The sequence below is a fragment of the Pisolithus orientalis genome (assembly GCF_024613125.1).
Source record: "Pisolithus orientalis strain OTSU chromosome Unknown F5J12scaffold_19, whole genome shotgun sequence".
NCBI classification, from domain to species: Eukaryota; Fungi; Basidiomycota; class Agaricomycetes; order Boletales; family Pisolithaceae; genus Pisolithus; species Pisolithus orientalis.
The window spans coordinates 599820-618094 of NW_026260800.1; the positions used below are offsets into that span (position 1 = coordinate 599820).

An 18275-nucleotide genomic window follows, 5' to 3' on the forward strand; every position below is an offset into this window, starting at 1 on the left:
GGTATAGTGCGGAGATCGTGGTTTCCGGAGCCTGCGATTTGGATGAGTCACAACTGTACATGATGGACGATGTGATATCGCCATGTGTTCGTAGGGTGTGTGCCCCACTCGACCAATCTGGATTCGGTACCGCGCTGGGATGTTCTTCCATAATCCGATATTTCCAGCGATCGCTCGCCGGACGCCGCACATAGAAATCGGAAAGATAGCCGCTGCAACGTTTTGGAAGAAGAAGGTGAAAGGGGAAAGACCATTGATGGAAGGCGGATGATGTGATGATATCATAGGGAGCGCTGGTATTTGTCCTTGAGAAGGTTCTCTGGCTGCGGCCAATACGCGCAGACCCATACGATCGGGTACCACATATCACGCAACTGCGTCACGACAGGTGTGTGGACAAGGGAAATGGATGAATGCGGACATGTGTCCTGAACACCGAGGAGCCCTACATTACCTTTGAACCCCAACAAGCGGTAATCAGGAATGGAAGACATACACGCACCCACAGCTAGCACTGAACCATAAAGGGCCGGCACATCCTCTTAGGAGTCACGACCATGACCGATAACCTTGATGTCATAAGGGAGTGGAAGCGATATGGTCCGCAGAACACGTTGCAGGAACGAGTCAAGTGGGGATTCAGTTGCGAAAATTGTAATCGATAAAAACTGGCAGACATACTGGATCGAATGGAAAGTGGATTTCGCAGGAGTCATCATGGTGGTAGGCAAGTCATCGTGAAAAAAAAAGTCAGAGCAAGTCGAGTTCAAACTATTAGAGGGGACGCTCACGTGACGCGGGGTAGTGTCTGCCATCCGGGTTTATCTCGTTGCTGCTCCTCCACTCGTCCTGTTAGCCGCAAACTAGCTGAGAAATGGTCGGTCGCTGTTGGAATATACCCGGATAGGCTAACGGTTATAGTCAGTCTTCCAGAGTAACTTCACAGGCATTATCCGAGTTTCTGTCAGTGACCGGCGCATCGTAAGTACACATCACCAACGACTTCAGAACCAGTGACTCATCACTGTCGACCAGGACCAAAGAAGCTAGGCGATATCTCGAAAAATACAAGCTTCTCGATGCTGCTCTCGATGCTTACTTCACAGATGGAGGGCGAAGACGCTCAGAAACAAACCTCTCGACAAGTAGCATCAACGTGCTATTTGACAAGTACAAGGGTATTTCCATTCGAGGAGGGGATAACGTGTACATTTTGTTAACGGATACGTGCTTCATCTCTCACAGATCCTGGAAGCGATGAAATCAGCGTGGATGGCACCGTACGGTTATGTGGAGATCTAGGTGTGGATCAAGAAGATATTGTCTTGCTTGCGATAGCCTACGAACTCAAATCACCTCATATGGGAGAATGGACAAGAAAGGGCTGGATCAGCGGACTGAAGAGTTTGGGGTGAGTGCTCTCTTTTTTCCTGATACATATATACATATGGCCGCGGTTATACCACAAATCATTTTATCATCCACACAGATGTGATACGTTGGATTCACTCAGGAATTCCCTCCCCCGCCTGCGCGTAAAACTCGCCTCCGACCCATCATACTTCGTCGCGGTGTACAATCACACCTTCACACTTGCGCGCACGGAGGGTCAGCGCAGTCTAGGCAAGTCCTTTTCCTTCGTCCGACTGTAGATCGAATGCGCTGAAGATTATCCGACATACGATGATTTTACACATTATACCTATTAGCCCTCGATACCGCTATAGCCTACTGGGAACTGCTCATTCCCTTTGGTCTTTCTGGCGGCGCTCTCAATCGCATTTCTTCATCTTCATCATCTCCACATATTGATTCAATCTATGGAAATAATCATTGCAGCGACGCCGACGTCGATATGGACGAGAAAGGAAGTGGCGATGACGGGAACGGATGGGGAAAGAAGCACACAGAATGGTGGTTCGAGTTTCTGAGGGAGAAGGGCAGCAAGGGAGTGAGCAAGGATACGTGGAACATGGTGAGCGATCACTCGTCTCTTTTTTCCTCTTCGGATCTCTCTTCGGCAACCCACTCTTTTTCCGTTTTCCTGGCTTGAGTCCTCCGACTTCCAAATAAGATATGTATATTCTTTGGCAAACATGCATGCTGATCGGTCTGTACGCCTTCATCGGACGCGAACAACCAGCTTGCAGAATTTATCCGAACGATCGATGCGAAATTTGAGGAGCACGACGCGACTGGTGCGTGTCTCCTTGCAGCCTTGTGACGAAGGCCTGTTGATTCGTATTCGCTTGCTGGATCTGTAACCCACCTGATACCTATCCGGTTACTGCTGATGAAATGTGGATCTCATCAATCCAATACCACACCAAAACAGCTGCGTGGCCATCCACAATAGATGATTTTGTAGACTGGGTGAAGGCGAAGAAGCTCAGAGCATGATGCATGCTCATCACCCCTCCATCATGCTGGGACTTTTCTTTCTTTTGATTGCTTTGCTCCGCACAGAATGCACAAGTATATACCTAGCTACACTCGTGACGAATTCAGAGTTGCGCTTTGGGTCCGGGGATGATTCGATGACGACGCGTCGAAGTCATATTAGATTACCGTCTTGCGTAGGGAACTTCCTCCTAACAGCTGTGCAACAGGTTCCCGTCCCAAGCCACCAAATTTATGACCAGTCGGACGGTCGATGCAACACTCCAGCACTAGAGCCCTAAATGAAGCAGTGATTTAGGGGAGCAAATCAATTCCAGTATTTAGAACAAGATACTCTTTGTCGAGCTGGCAAAACCTGAACGGGGGATCTACCATTGACCTTGGGGACACCGTATCATTTCTGGGAAGTTTGTGTAATACGATTGGCGTCATGCGCTTTGGAGTCAGAGCGAAGCATGTTGAAGGCAGTTTCGCTCGCTTCTAGCAGTCTTGGAAGACGGTCTCTGCGCGTCAGTCACCCGTGGATCACCTTCCCGAGTCCCTTACAAACCGATGTAACTAGCATCAGCGTAACCACCACTCCCAAAGGATAGGGACGGCAGGAACGACGATTCTCGCAGGAGCGAGAACCTAGGCTGCGAGGATCGTGAGGGCGAGGCGGCGGTTACGGCAGCTAGTATCTTCGGCGCGTCACTATCCATTTGCCCATTGGTTCGTGCCAAGTCCGATCCGTGCGTTTTTTTTTTACAAGTCATCAGCCCGGCATAATGGAGCAAGGGAACAAAAAAAAAACGCATTAGCGAGCAATGCTTCTTCGCAAAGGGACGCACGTACGACGGATGGACTCTCAGAATGACCTCACCCCATGGATCCCGCCCACCAACGCGTACACCGCCAGTGCTCCACTTCGTGACAGCAAGAATATCGATGTAAGTGCCCGCCGACGTGATCCCGAACGAATCACCTAGCGCGTCTTGAAGGGCCTTGCGAATGGTTAAAACGTCTACATCTGCATCAGAATCGGAGTCTGCGGTTCCGACTGGGAGGGTAACTTGAGAGACGAAGGTAGTGGTAGTTGGTGGAGAGCGGTGTGGGGGACATCTTGAGGGAGACGTTATGTAGAGATTGCACCGGACAGGGTGGTATGGAGGATAGCCGACTATCAGATGGCAGGCATCGGATTTGGCGCGTGACGCCTTTACATAAACTGCCATCCCATTTCCCGTTGCTATTTCACGTCTCAACAATATATCCCACCGTCAGGGAAGGTGGTGTGCGTTCTTCCCGCCAATGAGCTGATACATTCGTAGATATGTGTATCCTCTCATGAGGTCATTGCCTTGCTGCAAACCCCATGACTGTGATCGAGTCCTCGATTTCGGATTGGCAATCCAGCGACAACTTGGGGACCGAAACGTGCGTCGTGGCTCTACAAGGTGCACCGAGATGAGACCACTGCATAGTGGCCTGCTTTTGCTACTGAGGCTGCTACTGTACGCTGTCAGCCCAAATATCGGACCTCGTAGGGTACAAGATGTCAAGCGTGCGCTGATATCCTATGTGAATCGTGCCCGACTAGAAAGACGACATGTACTTTTTCCGCACGACTGCTCGAATAACCTCGAAACTGGTGCTTACATCCCACACTTTACCTCTCCCTACAGCATCAGTCGTCACTTTGCCTTTCATCTTATACTCAAAGCTTGCTGCCTGAAGGATTCTCTGTTCGCTCGGACACTGACGGTGAGTGCAATGGCTTGCAGTTGTTAACATGTTTAACATTGCATCAATTCACTAGGAAGATGAAGCTATTGGATGTGAAAACTTGTTTTCGACTGGGAGGCTGAATCCAAATATGATGTCCTTAAAGAACTGGATGACAAGGCTGCAGATTATGCCATACTGTCGCATCACTGGTGTACTAATGTTGGTTATGGAGAGATAACTGGGCTCATGAAGATGGAGGAGCAGAAGAGGGATGAGGTCAGGTATTGTGATGGCTACCAAAAGATCATCAAGAACTGTGAGCAGGCCTCGAAGGACAGCTACAAGTGGGTGTGGATTGATACCTCTTGCATTGATAAGTGGAGCAGTGTGGATCTACTACATTTTCTCCTGTCTTAAATATTGACTGCCAGACAGCATCCCCTTCTGGTTAATTTTACTACATCCCACCATCAAAACAAATTTTGTCTAAATCTGAATCTGTTCAGTTAGCAATCTCCCACCAGTGGCCATCCAAGGTGGTATCACATTAGTCAATCCTTATCACAAGTATCACCACTATTGTTGGGATGCTATGAAATACAAACTTGTGTGCTGCAATGTGAAGGCTAAGCAGGTAGCTTGAAACATTCATGCCATCTATTGCCATGAGCCATCTGGCTCAAGTCCAGCTCTATGTGAGAACCTCTAGGAATGACTACCCTGGCCCACATTGAATACCACTGCCTCCAGAAGGTTGGGGGTATCCAAAGTAACAGTCTACCCTTTGGGCCTCTGACCCAGCCATCACTGTGCAACTTGACTGGTTCATTCCTTATAACTACATCTTCATACTGAAGCCCATCAAGAAGTCGTGCAGTGTCATGAATTGCATGTGAAGGGTTTGATGAGAAACAAATGAGGTATGCTGCAACCCCACACCCCTCAAGAGAGCAATCAACTTGCATACCTCTATCAGCACTATCCCAGACCCTCACAGTCTTGTCCCAAGAGCCTGAGACAATCCTCTTCCCATCAGGGGAGAATGTAACTGAGTTGACTTCCTCTGTATGCCCCTCAAGAGGGCTGCCAATTTGGACACCTCTCTCAGCATCCCAGACCCTCACAGTCTTGTCCCAAGAGCCTGAGACAATCCTCTTCCCATTCAGGGGAGAATGCAACTGAGCTGACTGACTCTGTATGCCCCTGAAGAGGGCTGCCAATTTGGCACACCTCTCTTAGCATCCCAGACCCTCACTAGTGCTTGTCCCCTTGAGCCTGAGACAATCCTCTTCCCATCAGGGGAGAATGCAACTGAGCTGACTGACTCATTGATCATGCCCCTCAAGAGGGCTGCCAATTTGGCACACCTCTCTCAGCATCCCAGACCCTCACAGTGTTCATCCCATGAGCCTGAGACAATCCTCTTTCCTATCAGGGGAGAATGCAACTGAGCTGACTGAATCTGATATGCCCCTCAAGAGGGCTGCCAATTTGCACACCTCTCTCAGCATCCCAGACCCTCACAGTGTTGTCCCAAGAGCCTGAGACAATCCTCTTCCCATCAGGGGAGAATGCAACTGAGCTGACTGACTCTGTATGCCCCTGAAGAGGGCTGCCAATTTGCACACCTCTCTCAGCATCCCAGACCCTCACAGTCTTGTCCCCTGAGCCTGAGACAATCCTCTTCCCATCAGGGGAGAATGCAACTGAGTTGACTGACCCTGTATGCCCCTGAAGAGGGCTGCCAATTTGGACACCTCTCTCAGTATCCCAGACCCTCACAGTCTTGTCCCAAGAGCCTGAGACAATCCTCTTCCCATCAGGGGAGAATGCAACTGAGTAGACTGACTTTGTATGCCCCTCAAGTGGGCTGCCAATTTGCACACCTCTCTCAGCATCCCAGACCCTCACAGTGTTGTCCCAAGAGCCTGAGGCAATCCTCTTCCCATCAGGGGAGAATGCAACTGAGAAGACTGACTCTGTATGCCCCTGAAGAGGGCTGCCAATTTGGACACCTCTCTCAGCATCCCAGACCCTCACAGTGTTGTCATATGAGCCTAAGACAATCCTCTTCCCATCAGGGGAGAATGCAACTGAGTAGACTGACTTTGTATGCCCCTCAAGTGGGCTGCCAATTTGCACACCTCTCTCAGCATCCCAGACCCTCACAGTGTTGTCCCAAGAGCCTGAGACAATCCTCTTCCCATCAGGGGAGAATGCAACTGAGGTGACTTCATCATTGTGCCCCTGTAAGAAAAGCTGGACAGCTGGCCAATCTTCAAGTCCTCCATGAGCAACTTGAACAAGGTATGAGAATTTTGGCATGAGCATTTTTGCTACCACTGTGTTCAAAGGGGATAAATGGCAGTGCAGAGATGTAAAGGTGTGGAACACTGTGAGAGATTGCACTGCTAAAGTTATGAATGTACTTTATCCCATCTTGTGCCAATGCTACAGTCTCATCAAAACCACTTTGGGCCTTTGACTTCACATTAGCTGATATCAGATGTGAAAACTCAATACTCACAGGCAGCCATGGCAAAGTGCATCTAAGAGCATCCATAGCATTTCCCAACACACCAAGAAGGCTTAGAGCCTTCTAGCCAGAAGAGCAGCTTTTCACTTCCAAGGATCCCCCTTCACCAATTCTGCAAGTGCCAAGTCAAAGGCTAGTCTTCTCCAGATGTCGGGCCCAGAACCTACATGAGTAAGATAGATGGGGTGAAAATGTTTTGCTTGATTCTCTTTTCCAAATCAGCTAACCTCAGAAGTTACTGAAGTATGAACTTTCCAGTCCACATATATTGAACGCACAGGTCATTCGACAGAATCCTGCAAGTGAGGACAAAGGCAAGGTCGTACATGTTGGATTCACCAACAAAGTATGTCTGACTCCGTGCAGGGTCAATGAGAAAGTCATAGAACGATGCATGCAGTGGTCGGACAGGAGAAGACTTGTCTGTAACACCACTCAACAGCGGCGCCATAGGATTCAAGAATAGCAGTTATGTCATAATGATCCTCCTCGGCAGGAAAGTGACTGCGCATCTTGTTTAGTGCATCCATATGCAGAGGTTCAAGCGTCGAAATGATCTGCTGCATGACAGAGCGGAACCGTGTGAGCATGATCTCATCCCCGTGGATAGTATCCTCAAGAATTGCTCGGTACATGACGTCCAATAGTTCGCCTCCCGAACGAAAACGCATGATATTGTTGAAGCGTTCCTTGGCTGATCCATTCTTGACCGTACGACCTGGGTTTACGAACTCGCAGGCAAGACGTGCCCATTCAAATAGACCTTCCGCCTTCTGGGAAATCCCATAGACTTCTGTGGCTCCGATATCCCGAAGAGGGCCCAGTCTTCTCATAATATACAGACGAATATCACGTTCCTCTGACATCGCAGGGACGTCGTCCAACGAGGCTGCCCTCACATGCGGAGCGGTACTGAGTGCATGCTCGATATCGGGAAGTGGACGGGATGTGACGAGGATGCGGACATTGGAAGGCAGGTCAGCAGCCTGTACAGACGCAAGCACCGACAGCAGGTGCCTCCGCGATCGTTTTGGGCCGCTTTCGTCCAACGCGTCGACGACTACGACCACGTTCCCAACCATATTACCAGAGACCTTACACAACGGTTCCAAAATGAGTTTCTTCCATTGAAGCGCGACGTCAGAGGTGGTCTTCAGAGAATCATCCGTCGCAAGCGCATCCGCCAAGGCTCGCCGGAATGCGGGATCACGTTCTGTCAAGTCGCACGCGATTGTCCTGAATATCTTTTCTTCAAGATGCTCGGCCTGCCAGTCACGGGCAAAGCAAAAACAGGACCCGACTCCTCCAACTTTCTTAAACCACAGTGCGATCGTATGCGCGATAGCAGATTTCCCTTTGCCAGCTTGCCCATGCAACCAGAGAATGCGTGGGACATCTTCATTGGTGTCATAGATCCAGTTGATAATCTCCGCAAGGATCTCTGTTCTAGTCCCGTCGAGGCATTTCTTGGTCCAATTGGGACCTGCACCTCTGGCGGGGGCCAAACTGGCCCAGTCCAGGTCTTCAAGTACGCGGAATGCGTCAACCTGGACGCCCCGGTCTTCACGGCGCCGGTATTGTTCCATCAGGTCGTCTAGCGCCTGGGTGTACGCAATGGACACGTCCCGCGTCTGATATTCTACGTCTTTCCCGGATCTCTTCCCTGATACCGCGTTACATTAGGCTTAGGTGACGGGCAAGTGTGATAGACGTACAGAAGTCCTTTGTCGCGGAATAATTCTTGATGAACTGCACTGCACCACTGGTCATCAGTGCGATCTTCGCGAAGGTTTCCCGCATGCCAGACATATCCTTGGGGGCAGTTTCTTTCGTGAGAAATTCGTAAACCTTTCTGACCGTATCCAGGAGGTGGGGAAGCCGCTCGTCTCGGATCTCTTGAACCACGAACATCTATGTACGACTACGTAAGATGAGGGATGCATCCGAGAATGAGGACGTACTTGAGAAATAGTCGCTAATATTCCCAGCGCCATCTGGGCGTAGGGATGGATCTGGCGCAAGCGTGCAGTCAGTGGATGGACGCACAAAAATGAACGCCTACCTTAGTAATGGTGGTAACGTTTTGATTGAAATCTTTGAACGGTTTTAGATACATATCTGGGAAGCTTTGAGTCTCAGCGGATGTGGCACACGGGGGAGGTAAATAGCGCCTTCACCGATATTCGATGTGGAATCCATGCTGAAAGTTGACTCATTGGCTGATCTCTGAGTCTGTCCAGCGAACTCACTCAGAATCTTTGGAATATTTGAAGGGAGTAGATAACATACTTCATAGATTGGAGTAGCTTGAAGCTGCTCTTGTTCTCTTTGTTCGTAAGTGACCCAACTAATATGAGTGTCCGCGCTCTCTCCGGTGATGGAAGCTCGGTAACTTGGCTCGGACGGATGAGAGAAGGCCGGAATTAGCCTTTGAGAGACACTGCTCGACACTTGAGTATCAAAGGGTAAGTGCCCAGCAGTAACCTGAGATAGTCCCTGTGACTTATTTTTGGCCAATTGACATATGTCATCGCAAGGAAGGAGTAATCTACGTACCGAAGAAGGGTCGAGGTTGGATCGGTTCGTAACACTAGTGCGACGTTTCTTTGACTGATAACCGGTCATTGTGAAGAAATGAGTAACTCGATAGATACCGTCGACAGAAACAAATGGACGCCCTACCGAAGGAGGATAAACGCTAGAGGGATTCGCAGCGCTGAAGAGGCGTTTCTTTGACTGATCGTTATCCATTGAGAAATGAGAATTTCGTATGAAGCTTTGCGAGTTCAATCGGAGAGTGAGTGTCAACGAGGAAAGAGCAACGGTTGTGGTATGGCGGCGCAGCTTGCTGTAAGCAGCTGGGAAGGCCAACTAGCACAGGCAACACGTGGCTGGATATGATGCAGAGACTACCTTCTACGACGCATACCATAAACATCCGAGTCGCTCCTTGAGCGTACTATTTTGTTGACCTCCAAACATTTCTTCGCTTCACAATCCACTGTGCCCTAAGTCTCGGGACAACAGCTCGAGCGAGCAATATTGATTACGACAAATAGCATTCAGTAGTTGCGTCATCGCAACTGCGGTTGGCAGGCTGCATTCGAGATGAAAAGGTTGGTTATAGTTTCGACAACGTATACAGACCTAGATGACAACCAAGCTAACTTGCGACGGTAGGCGGCCTCATTTGGCATATGACATCGATATGAATCACTGAATGTACATTGTCCTAGCAGTGATTATGTTTGATCCAGGAGTCGGCATATCGAAATATCAGTTGCTGCGTGCTGCAGAACGAATCACATAAGTGGCCAGGTGCGACTAGGGATACCCTTACTATTGACCACCCCTCGGAGTACAAACTCTCAAATTCGCTTCAAAACAGTGGTTTAATAAACATGGGTATTGGGAAGTATGTCCTTATTACTTGGTCCAGATGGATTCAACTGATTGACGGCGATCATGATGTTACTGTAATAGGAATGATATGGTCAATATGTTCAGACTTGCTCGCTCGAAGTAAGGGGTCTCCTTGTCACCTCCTACAACATCAGACGGATTCCAGGCAACGATACATGTAACCTTCTGTACAGGAAAGGATCACTGCCAAACGCGCAATTGCAAACACTTTCAAGAGCCGCGACTTGTATCTCGTTTCTCGTATCCTTCTATAGGTTTCGCATACAAGTTCGCTGCTAACCACTGGCAAGAGGCATTCGCTCGCAACCATCATAACTGGACAAGCGTTATCATTCCCAAGGCCGGCCAGGACGAAATTTTTCCCGGCGACAGTGGGTTGTGGCACGCTGCCATCATGTAGGCGTACGAGCAGCCAACAAGAAGTTCAATTTCTGACTGGGCGCAAGCCAAACAAGTTCATGGGTCATACGATTGTGAAGAATTGGACTTGAGGTAAAAAGCTGAGACACTGAGAAACGATTTGCGGCTGCCATCTCAATACAATCGATCATGACTGCATACGTTGGGTGCATGCGCGGCCGTGCGCACGCGGACGGTGAATGTTTGAACCATTTATCGTGCACTTGAATCGATGACTGGTGACCGATGCTATCCTTGACATCGGCGTACTTACTCTACCTGTGGGCCGGGACAATCCTTTCGTAGGCGTGAAAAGAGTACCAATATGATTGGTGTGATATGTATTGTAGCAGCTAAACCTGCAGATTCATGCCGAGGTTGCACGCGCTAACTGTTGAACGTTGATGTATGATAGCCCGCCTACCTTCTTAGGTACTTGGTAATGTCACGACGCGAGAAAAAGGAACTCAAGAAGAGCTGCTTCCAGGATATACCGCTTCATTATCAGGGATGCAACACGTTGGGTAAGTTGGAAAGTAACAGTCCTCCGCCAAGTCTACACAACTCCTGATGCGGCAGGTCGGACAGCATCCTCGTCCCTTCCTATTTAAATAAACCATCAGAAACTTGGATCCAATAGGGAAAACCTCGTGAGTTATTTACCTTCATAGAACTTCTGCAAGAACGACCTTTGTGGTCTCTCGTTGGGTTGCAAGAGTATCCCCATTACATGATCCGGCTGTTTCCAGATATTCAGTGTCTCCTGGAGGTCTTGTCTGCCCTTGAGCAGGAGGACCTCGATGGCTCGCTGGTCCGTGACGTGCCGATTGGCCTCGAACTTTTGGCGGATGCAGTGTCGGACATATGCGGGTGTAACGGGGAGCGCGTAAAGTTCGACGATTTCTGGGGCCTAGATTGAGATGTTTGCGTGCAGTGTGTGATACAGAAAGTTGGTCAAGACGGGAGGATTCGTGTCCATGCATTTGCACTCACCGCGCGAACCCAGGCTCTGTACAAGTCGATGACTCGAGTACGTGCCTCGGCCGGGTTGCTTGATATGCGTGTTACTTGCGCGAGACGGGAGGGGATGGTCGTCATTTGGCGTTGAGTGGAATGGCCGTCGCCGGGAGTAACTTAGAGCTGCTGACATAATCACCTCCAAGCGAGAGATAACTGGAGGCCCTTCGTCTCTCGTTCAACATCTCATCGAGTTTCAGTGCAGAAAATATGGTCAGAGGAACAGGTAAGGTCTTCTGCCGATAGTGGTAATCACTACATCGCACCATAAATCGCTACATGTCGAGACACGCGCTAATCACCGATGAGACAGGCAAATTCAAGGGTTACAGGCGTGGTGGGGGGAGGAACTTCAGGTGAGTTTTCACCGTGGTCGTCCTCCCTTGCCCGCCACCCGGCGCTTGTCTGATCGTGTTGTCAACCCTTCGCACACCACCTCTAGTAAGCATCTAAACGCAGACGGGACCACTGTCTCGACAGACGATTGGTGCGGCTACTTCCTATCGGTGCACTCCCGCCACACTCTTTGCTCATAATTTTTAAATTCTCCTAGGAAAAAGAGGAGAGATTTGGACGAACATGATGATGATTCCGATGAGGATGCGGATGAGGATGAGGATGAAGAGGCGTCGTCTGAAGAAGATGAAGAGGACGAAGATGGAGATGGAAATGAGCAAGGAGGGTCAAGCATTCAACAACAGGAACTCAGCCGCGAGGAGAGGCGCGCTCTGAAAGCCCAAGAAAAGCTCAAGAAACAACAGAAACAAGATGCGGACGAGGAAGAAGATCCAGACCTTATCAATCCGAACCACGTCCAAAGGAAGCTTAATATATCGGACATCGGTGCCTCTCAGCAGCTCACTCGTAGAGAGAGGTACGCATCAGACTATGATATATAATCTGCGGCTCGGTGTCTCAGTGGCGATGTAGGGAGGTCAAGGAGAAACAGGAAGCCAAGGATCGGTATTGGAAGGTATGACTGGCTATTATGGTTAATAGCAACGCGGTTTGACACATGTACCAGCTCCATGCCGCTGGCAAGACTGCCGAGGCGAAGGCGGACCTCACTCGTCTCCAGAAGATCAGAGAAGAACGAGAGGCTGCTCAGGCAAAGCGCAAGGCTGAGGCTGAAGGTGAGACCATTATTTGCTCCCACTTGACACGAACAAGATAGAATTAAACCACACTTGTATATTTTGCAGCCAAGGCAGCTGAGATAGAGGCAAAGAAGAAAGCAGCCGCTGCAGGGAAGCGCATTTGAGACGATCCTACGGCAATTGTTATTCCAGCTTTATTGTATTTTTTTTCTCGTCCCGTAGAAACACAAACGAAACGCAAGAGTAGATGTAGGATTTTATATCACAGTGCAAGGTTCTGTCCGATGCAGGATCGTGTGATCGGACTGTTTACAGCATTGCTAAAGACGGTCGTCGGCCTGATGCCCGCAGCTATCGAACCAATGACTGGTGACCTCCTACTTGCTTCTTTGACCCACAGTATTAGCTTGCATGTTGCTATTATTGTCTAGCTTATCTCGAGCCGAAGAGGTTGCCGAGATACATATGTAACGGAGAAACTCCGTAAGTACGTTACAAGGGATTTCCGAGTGCCCCGGAACGTCCGTTTCTCCGTATCATGGTCAGGCTCATGGGCTCACTGGACTTCCTTCGACCGTCAACATGGGCCCTCGAGCCCGAGAAGACAACGTTCGCCAACCATGGCTGGAGTAACAAAGATATGGACCCGGTACCTCCTCACCTACGCACATGGACGTGAGTGATTAACGGTCGGGTCAATGTTGTCTCCCTGGCTCATGTAAGAATAACACCCAAGGGCATGGAACTACGTGTGTCGGATTTCCTTTTTCTTTTCATCACAGTGGGCTTTACAGCCCCTTTTAAGGTTACATACTGGGTCTCGGATGCTACAAACGTGGCCGTCTGGGAGCTAGCGGGTTCGATGTTAGCCATCGGTCTCTCTTGGTACGTTCCCTTCTCTCCTGTGTGCAAAATCCGACGCAGAACACTTACTCGCTGGCGAAAGGCGTCAGGCATTACCATGTATTGCTGCCGGGTACGCTGTCATATCCGTGGTCATGGTTATGACGGGTACTATCGGCGCTCGATTACACGTCGCATTCCCGGTTTTGAACCGATCGTCATTTGGCTTCTGGTTCAGTTATTTCACGGTATTTAGTCGTATTATTCTCTCTATGTTCTGGTTCGGCATTCAGGTACGGGTCTACGGCATTCACGTTTTGGGTTGACAACCAGCTCATCGTTAAATTAAGACCTACAGTGGTTCGCAAGCCATATACCAAGTAAGTACGTCAAGATGATATACTACTGCCTTCATCGGAATGACTGTTGCGTAGGTGCTCAAAGCGATCTGGCCATCTATAGCGAGGCTCCCAAACCGTCTCCCTGCCAATGCAAACATAACCAGTTCTGGTACAGATGTCTTGCTCAATATCGTTTTGTTGCTTGTCCGATACTCATCCAATGCACTTTTGCTAGGTCTTCTCTGCTATCTACTCTACTGGCTTATCCAGTTCCCCTTTATGCTCCTCTCACCACACCAGATTAGATGGTTATTTCTTGTCAAGGGCATCGTCGTCCCCATTGCATGGTTGGCAATGGTAATCTGGGCATTCGTACGTGTCCCACCGTCGACAGGGCTCTTCGCCCAACATGCCACGATATCGGGTAGCCAACTCACTTGGACATGGTTGAGTGCTATGAACAGTGCTCTAGGCGCATATGCGACTCTCTCCGTGAATATACCCGATTTTACTGTGAGTTTACTTTGATGTAGTTTTGTGTCCGTGAGTCCTCTGATGCCTGGGAACAAATATCCAGCGCTACGCCAGGAACGAGCAGGCGTAAGCATTTTTGATCCGACTCACACTCCTAAAGAAGTAACCCATTTTCATGTGCCTCCAGCCAATTCGTACAGCCTCTGGTCATACCCATCGTATTCACCCTCTGCAGCTTCGCAGGCATTGCCGTCACGAGTGCCGGTATCCAGCTCTACGGAGAAGTCCTTTGGGACCCACTTCTACTCATCGATCGGTGGGACAACCGTGCTGCCGCCTTTTTTGCTTCTCTGGTGTTCGTAATCGCTACTATCGGAACGAATATCAGCGCCAACTCTTTAAGTGCTGGGAATGATATGACGGTGTTGTTGCCCAAGGTTGGTGCGTCTGCAGCGATGCACATGTCGTGTTGCAAGGATACTTACATAGGAGGATGCACATGAAAGTACATCAATATCCGGCGTGGTCAGGTTATCTGTGCCTTCATCGGCGGATGGGCACTTTGTCCATGGGAAATCTTGGCCAGGTAAGATCATCTGGGACCCGCTTTGCCCAAGGAAAATGGAACCGATCTCCCCTGCACCACTTTTTTTTGTCGCACAGTGCACAGGGATTTTTGAGCTTTATGAATGGGTACACGATCTTCCTTGGTCCTTTTGCGGGAATTATGATCACAGATGTACGTTTTTCCTCTTGGACGGGCATGTCTCATCATTTTGGTAACCCCCACGATTGATCGCGTTTCTTCGTGTGCTATACGCGCATCAGTTCTGGTTCGTCCACAAAGGTAAGGTCGACGTTCCTGCCATGTACAACCCCAACGGCAGATATCGCTACACCCATGGATTCGTGAGTTTCCCTTCCGGATACTCACTCTTGCGGACAACATCTGACCCCTCTACCCCAGAACTGGCGCGCCGTCCTCGCTATACTTGTCACCGTGGGCCCGACGATGCCTGGCTTGATCAAGTTCTATCAATCCAGCTGCTCGAATAGGAAACGCGACTCACTTGTTCGATATTGCGTGGATGTACGGGGTAAGTTTCTTTCACTTATAGTCTCCCATTTCCCAATTCCCCGTGGCCACTTCGCGCTGTTAATCGTTTTCGCTGACTGCGTACCCCTTGTAAATCCACAGTTTGTCGTCGCGTCTGTAGTGTACTACGTCACCTCCGTCGCGTTCCCCGCACGAGAGACGCACGTCGAGAATCTTATCTCCGCAGACGATGCACCTTCTCCGACAGGTACGCCCTACGATAGTGGGGGTGCGTTCCTTGCGGCCAGCACTGCCTCAGCAAAGGATGCGGAGAAGACCCGCGACGTGGAGGTCGAAACTAAATAGGATATTCGTTATACCGATTTGTTACTTTAGCACTAGTAGATTTCATGGTTAAACCTCTGGAGTGTTCACCGAACAACAGATCATCATCATCAGTTGAAGGAGCACTCCTTTGTGCAGTATACGGCCGTGTCGTCCTCGCGCCGAGTATCCGTAATCTACATTCACGTCTCAGGTTCTTTGTGGATTGCGGGAACACATTTGCACAATTTTTGTTCCCGCTATAAAGAATACTTTTTCCGCACAGCCATGGATGCTTTGAGACTGGCGATGACTTCCAAGTATCGCCTTGAAGTAGTCTCCCCTAAGCGAACCAAAAGACTCGACGGAAGACAATTGTTCCCTCATCACCAGACATCACCCTGTTTGTCTTTGTGCTACGGTTAATCATCTAAAACAATATCTCATCCTGAGATACCTAGACAGTACGTGTCATGACCTACAATCAGTTCACGAGGCGCTCAACCTTGCGTTCACTTTCAGTTTGAGGAAGATGAAGCTATTGAATGTAGAAGCTGTGCTCGATAGAGACAAAGGCATTCAACAAGCAGGACACAAACCTGACATCATGAAGGAACTTGATGACAACACCACAAGCTATGCCATACTGTCACATCGCTGGGGAGCCGAGGTTAGTTATGAAGAGATGATTGGGTTGATGGAGATGGAGGAACAGCAGAGGGAAGAAATCAGGCAGCGCTACGGCTACCAGAAGATCATCAAGAGTTGCGAGCAAGTCACGAAGGACGGCTACAAGTGGTTGTGGGTCGATACCTGCTGCATCGACAAGCGGAGCAGTTCGGAACTGTCGGAAGCCATTAATTCGATGTGTCGGTGGTACCGAAATGCACAGGTGTGCTATGCTCACCTCAATGATGTCGACGCATCTGTCTTCCCCACCGAACGAAACAACAACAAGTTTGGCGAGTCCAACGGTTGGCCGGAGTGGTTCATGCGAGGCTGGACACTACAAGAGCTCATCGCACCGAAGCAAGTGGCATTCTTTAACAAAGACTGGGCGCAGATCGGTAGCAAACAACGTTTTGCACCCACGTTGCAGAACATCACGGGAATTCCATGCGAAGTTTTGAGGGATGGCCTGGCCGCGAAGCGCCTCAGCGTCGCACAGATTATGTCCTGGGCCGCCGACCGGAAAACGACGCGTGTGGAAGACCAGGCGTATTCTCTTATGGGGTTGTTCGGGGTGAACATGCCAATGTTGTATGGCGAGGGCGAGAAAGCATTTCAGAGGCTTCAGTTGGAAATCATTCGTGTATCCAACGATCACAGCATATTCGCATGGTATTCACCAACACCACGGCCAGGCAGTGTCCTTGCAGAGGATCCACGCGACTTCCGGGGCTGCGGGCGCATCAGAAAGTTGGAACCCCGCGAATATGTTGACAAACTAATATTCCTAGTGTAGATGCCGGTTACCTCCGGTAGCAAATGTCCATCCGAGTGACAAGCCTGAAGCACTGCCACCCTGCCTTTCTGCATCAGACAAACACCCCCCAACAGACTGTCACTGCTCCCACTCCAGCTCCTTGCCCAATTGTCATTCCTTTCGATTCACTCGTCGTTCCTTTTATTCCTACAATAACCCAATGCATCAACACCTAGGCCTCCAACTAAACCCTTCGAGCAGTGCACCATCTTCTACTACAGTGTCTGGAACTGATGCAGTAGTGCCCCATCAGACCCTTCAGCCGTCGCAGCCAAGGTGCCCGCAGACCAGACAAACCACCGGGAATCAGTCCCAAGCACCACCCCCTCTGCCGCTCATCCAACAACCAACCCAATCTGAGTCATCGGACTCAGTGACAACTCAGCCCCATGCAGCGCAGGCTGCACAGCCACAAGTCCAGCTGACTGCACCAGCACAGTCAACCAGCCAAGCCAATATCCCCAACCCACCGGCCGATCACACGACAACAAACCTGGACCCCCCAACACCAGCAACATACGAAGCCATTATAGCAGCCTTAATGGATCAGCTCAACAACCGACGCGACCAGGAGCAGCCCACTCCCCCAGGCAACCATAACGCTGGAACTCAGACACCATTAGTGGCCGATGCAATGACCCTAGAGCGAATTCACGAAGCCGCCACCTCCTGCAAGGAGGATGCCAAATGAATTGTCCTCCCACCAATTCGACCGGGCCTCAAAGTCAGCCCTTTAAGCCTTCGTAAGTCTTGACCTTGTTCCCATGCTATTCGTAAACAATGGATTGGTTATCACCTTCATGCCACCACACCGTTTAACTGTCACTGTACACTGTAACCATTTTCTGCTCACCGTAATACTGTTTCCACCGTACTGCCACTTTGCTACACTGCCACGACCTTGCCCATTGTTACCTCTGAACCTACCAAGCACAGTCTGACTGGTGCTCCACAGCAATATCGTCTAGAGTTGAAGAAGCATTCAGAATGTACCGTTATGTACCATACTCCCTCTTAACCCTTTTGGCCCATGCCAAAGTGAACATGAAAGGCGAGGACGCAGCTTATATCCTCACACTGGAGGGCTTTGCGACAAAGTCACTCGATCGGGCGAATGAACTGTCCATATCTGCTGCAGATTGGATAAATGCTGCATGCACTGCAGAAGAGCGTACTCGCTTCCACCATGGGG

At 49.8% G+C, this 18275-nt stretch overlaps 7 protein-coding genes across 7 annotated transcripts; 5 read left to right on the forward strand and 2 right to left on the reverse strand.

Annotated features, from left to right (window-relative positions):
- The first annotated feature begins 583 nt into the window (after positions 1-583).
- F5J12DRAFT_170316 (Cullin binding-domain-containing protein) lies at positions 584-2671 on the forward strand. Its single transcript, XM_051738222.1, has 8 exons — positions 584-749; positions 806-877; positions 926-981; positions 1036-1178; positions 1246-1411; positions 1840-1975; positions 2144-2198; positions 2336-2671. Exons 2-8 carry the CDS (start codon positions 875-877, stop codon positions 2398-2400), a joined length of 624 nt encoding a protein of 207 aa, XP_051598945.1. The 5' UTR covers positions 584-749; positions 806-874; the 3' UTR covers positions 2401-2671.
- A 148-nt stretch (positions 2672-2819) lies between these two features.
- On the reverse strand, positions 2820-3794 carry F5J12DRAFT_170456 (uncharacterized protein). The gene is made up of 3 exons (XM_051738223.1): positions 3235-3794; positions 2951-3093; positions 2820-2888 (listed from the first exon to the last, which is right to left on the reverse strand). Exons 1-3 carry the CDS (start codon positions 3612-3614, stop codon positions 2881-2883), a joined length of 531 nt encoding a protein of 176 aa, XP_051598946.1. The 5' UTR covers positions 3615-3794; the 3' UTR covers positions 2820-2880.
- F5J12DRAFT_783724 (uncharacterized protein) lies at positions 3755-4524 on the forward strand (the record flags this gene model as incomplete). The annotated part of the gene is made up of 3 exons (XM_051742896.1): positions 3755-3816; positions 3927-4143; positions 4243-4524. 3 exons carry the CDS (start codon positions 3755-3757, stop codon positions 4522-4524), a joined length of 561 nt encoding a protein of 186 aa, XP_051598947.1.
- Positions 4525-10837: 6313 nt separating this feature from the next.
- On the reverse strand, positions 10838-11607 carry F5J12DRAFT_839764 (NdufA6 NADH-ubiquinone oxidoreductase 14.8 kDa subunit). The gene is made up of 3 exons (XM_051746084.1): positions 11459-11607; positions 11129-11375; positions 10838-11068 (listed from the first exon to the last, which is right to left on the reverse strand). Exons 1-3 carry the CDS (start codon positions 11561-11563, stop codon positions 11022-11024), a joined length of 399 nt encoding a protein of 132 aa, XP_051598948.1. The 5' UTR covers positions 11564-11607; the 3' UTR covers positions 10838-11021.
- Positions 11608-11636: 29 nt separating this feature from the next.
- Positions 11637-12885, forward strand: F5J12DRAFT_839767 (casein kinase substrate phosphoprotein PP28-domain-containing protein). The gene is made up of 7 exons (XM_051746085.1): positions 11637-11708; positions 11796-11838; positions 11925-11969; positions 12036-12356; positions 12413-12455; positions 12507-12615; positions 12685-12885. Exons 1-7 carry the CDS (start codon positions 11693-11695, stop codon positions 12741-12743), a joined length of 636 nt encoding a protein of 211 aa, XP_051598949.1. The 5' UTR covers positions 11637-11692; the 3' UTR covers positions 12744-12885.
- On the forward strand, positions 12881-15724 carry F5J12DRAFT_839775 (permease for cytosine/purines, uracil, thiamine, allantoin-domain-containing protein). Its single transcript, XM_051746086.1, has 13 exons — positions 12881-13228; positions 13385-13464; positions 13526-13715; positions 13773-13802; positions 13857-13932; positions 13999-14276; positions 14341-14363; positions 14425-14674; positions 14744-14823; positions 14901-14976; positions 15066-15146; positions 15205-15237; positions 15436-15724. Exons 1-13 carry the CDS (start codon positions 13118-13120, stop codon positions 15637-15639), a joined length of 1512 nt encoding a protein of 503 aa, XP_051598950.1. The 5' UTR covers positions 12881-13117; the 3' UTR covers positions 15640-15724.
- A 405-nt stretch (positions 15725-16129) lies between these two features.
- F5J12DRAFT_893944 (heterokaryon incompatibility protein-domain-containing protein) lies at positions 16130-17062 on the forward strand (the record flags this gene model as incomplete). Its single annotated transcript, XM_051747698.1, has 1 exon — positions 16130-17062. The coding sequence occupies one exon, from the start codon at positions 16130-16132 to the stop codon at positions 17060-17062; it is 933 nt and encodes a 310-aa protein (XP_051598951.1).
- Between the last annotated feature and the right edge of the window lie 1213 nt (positions 17063-18275).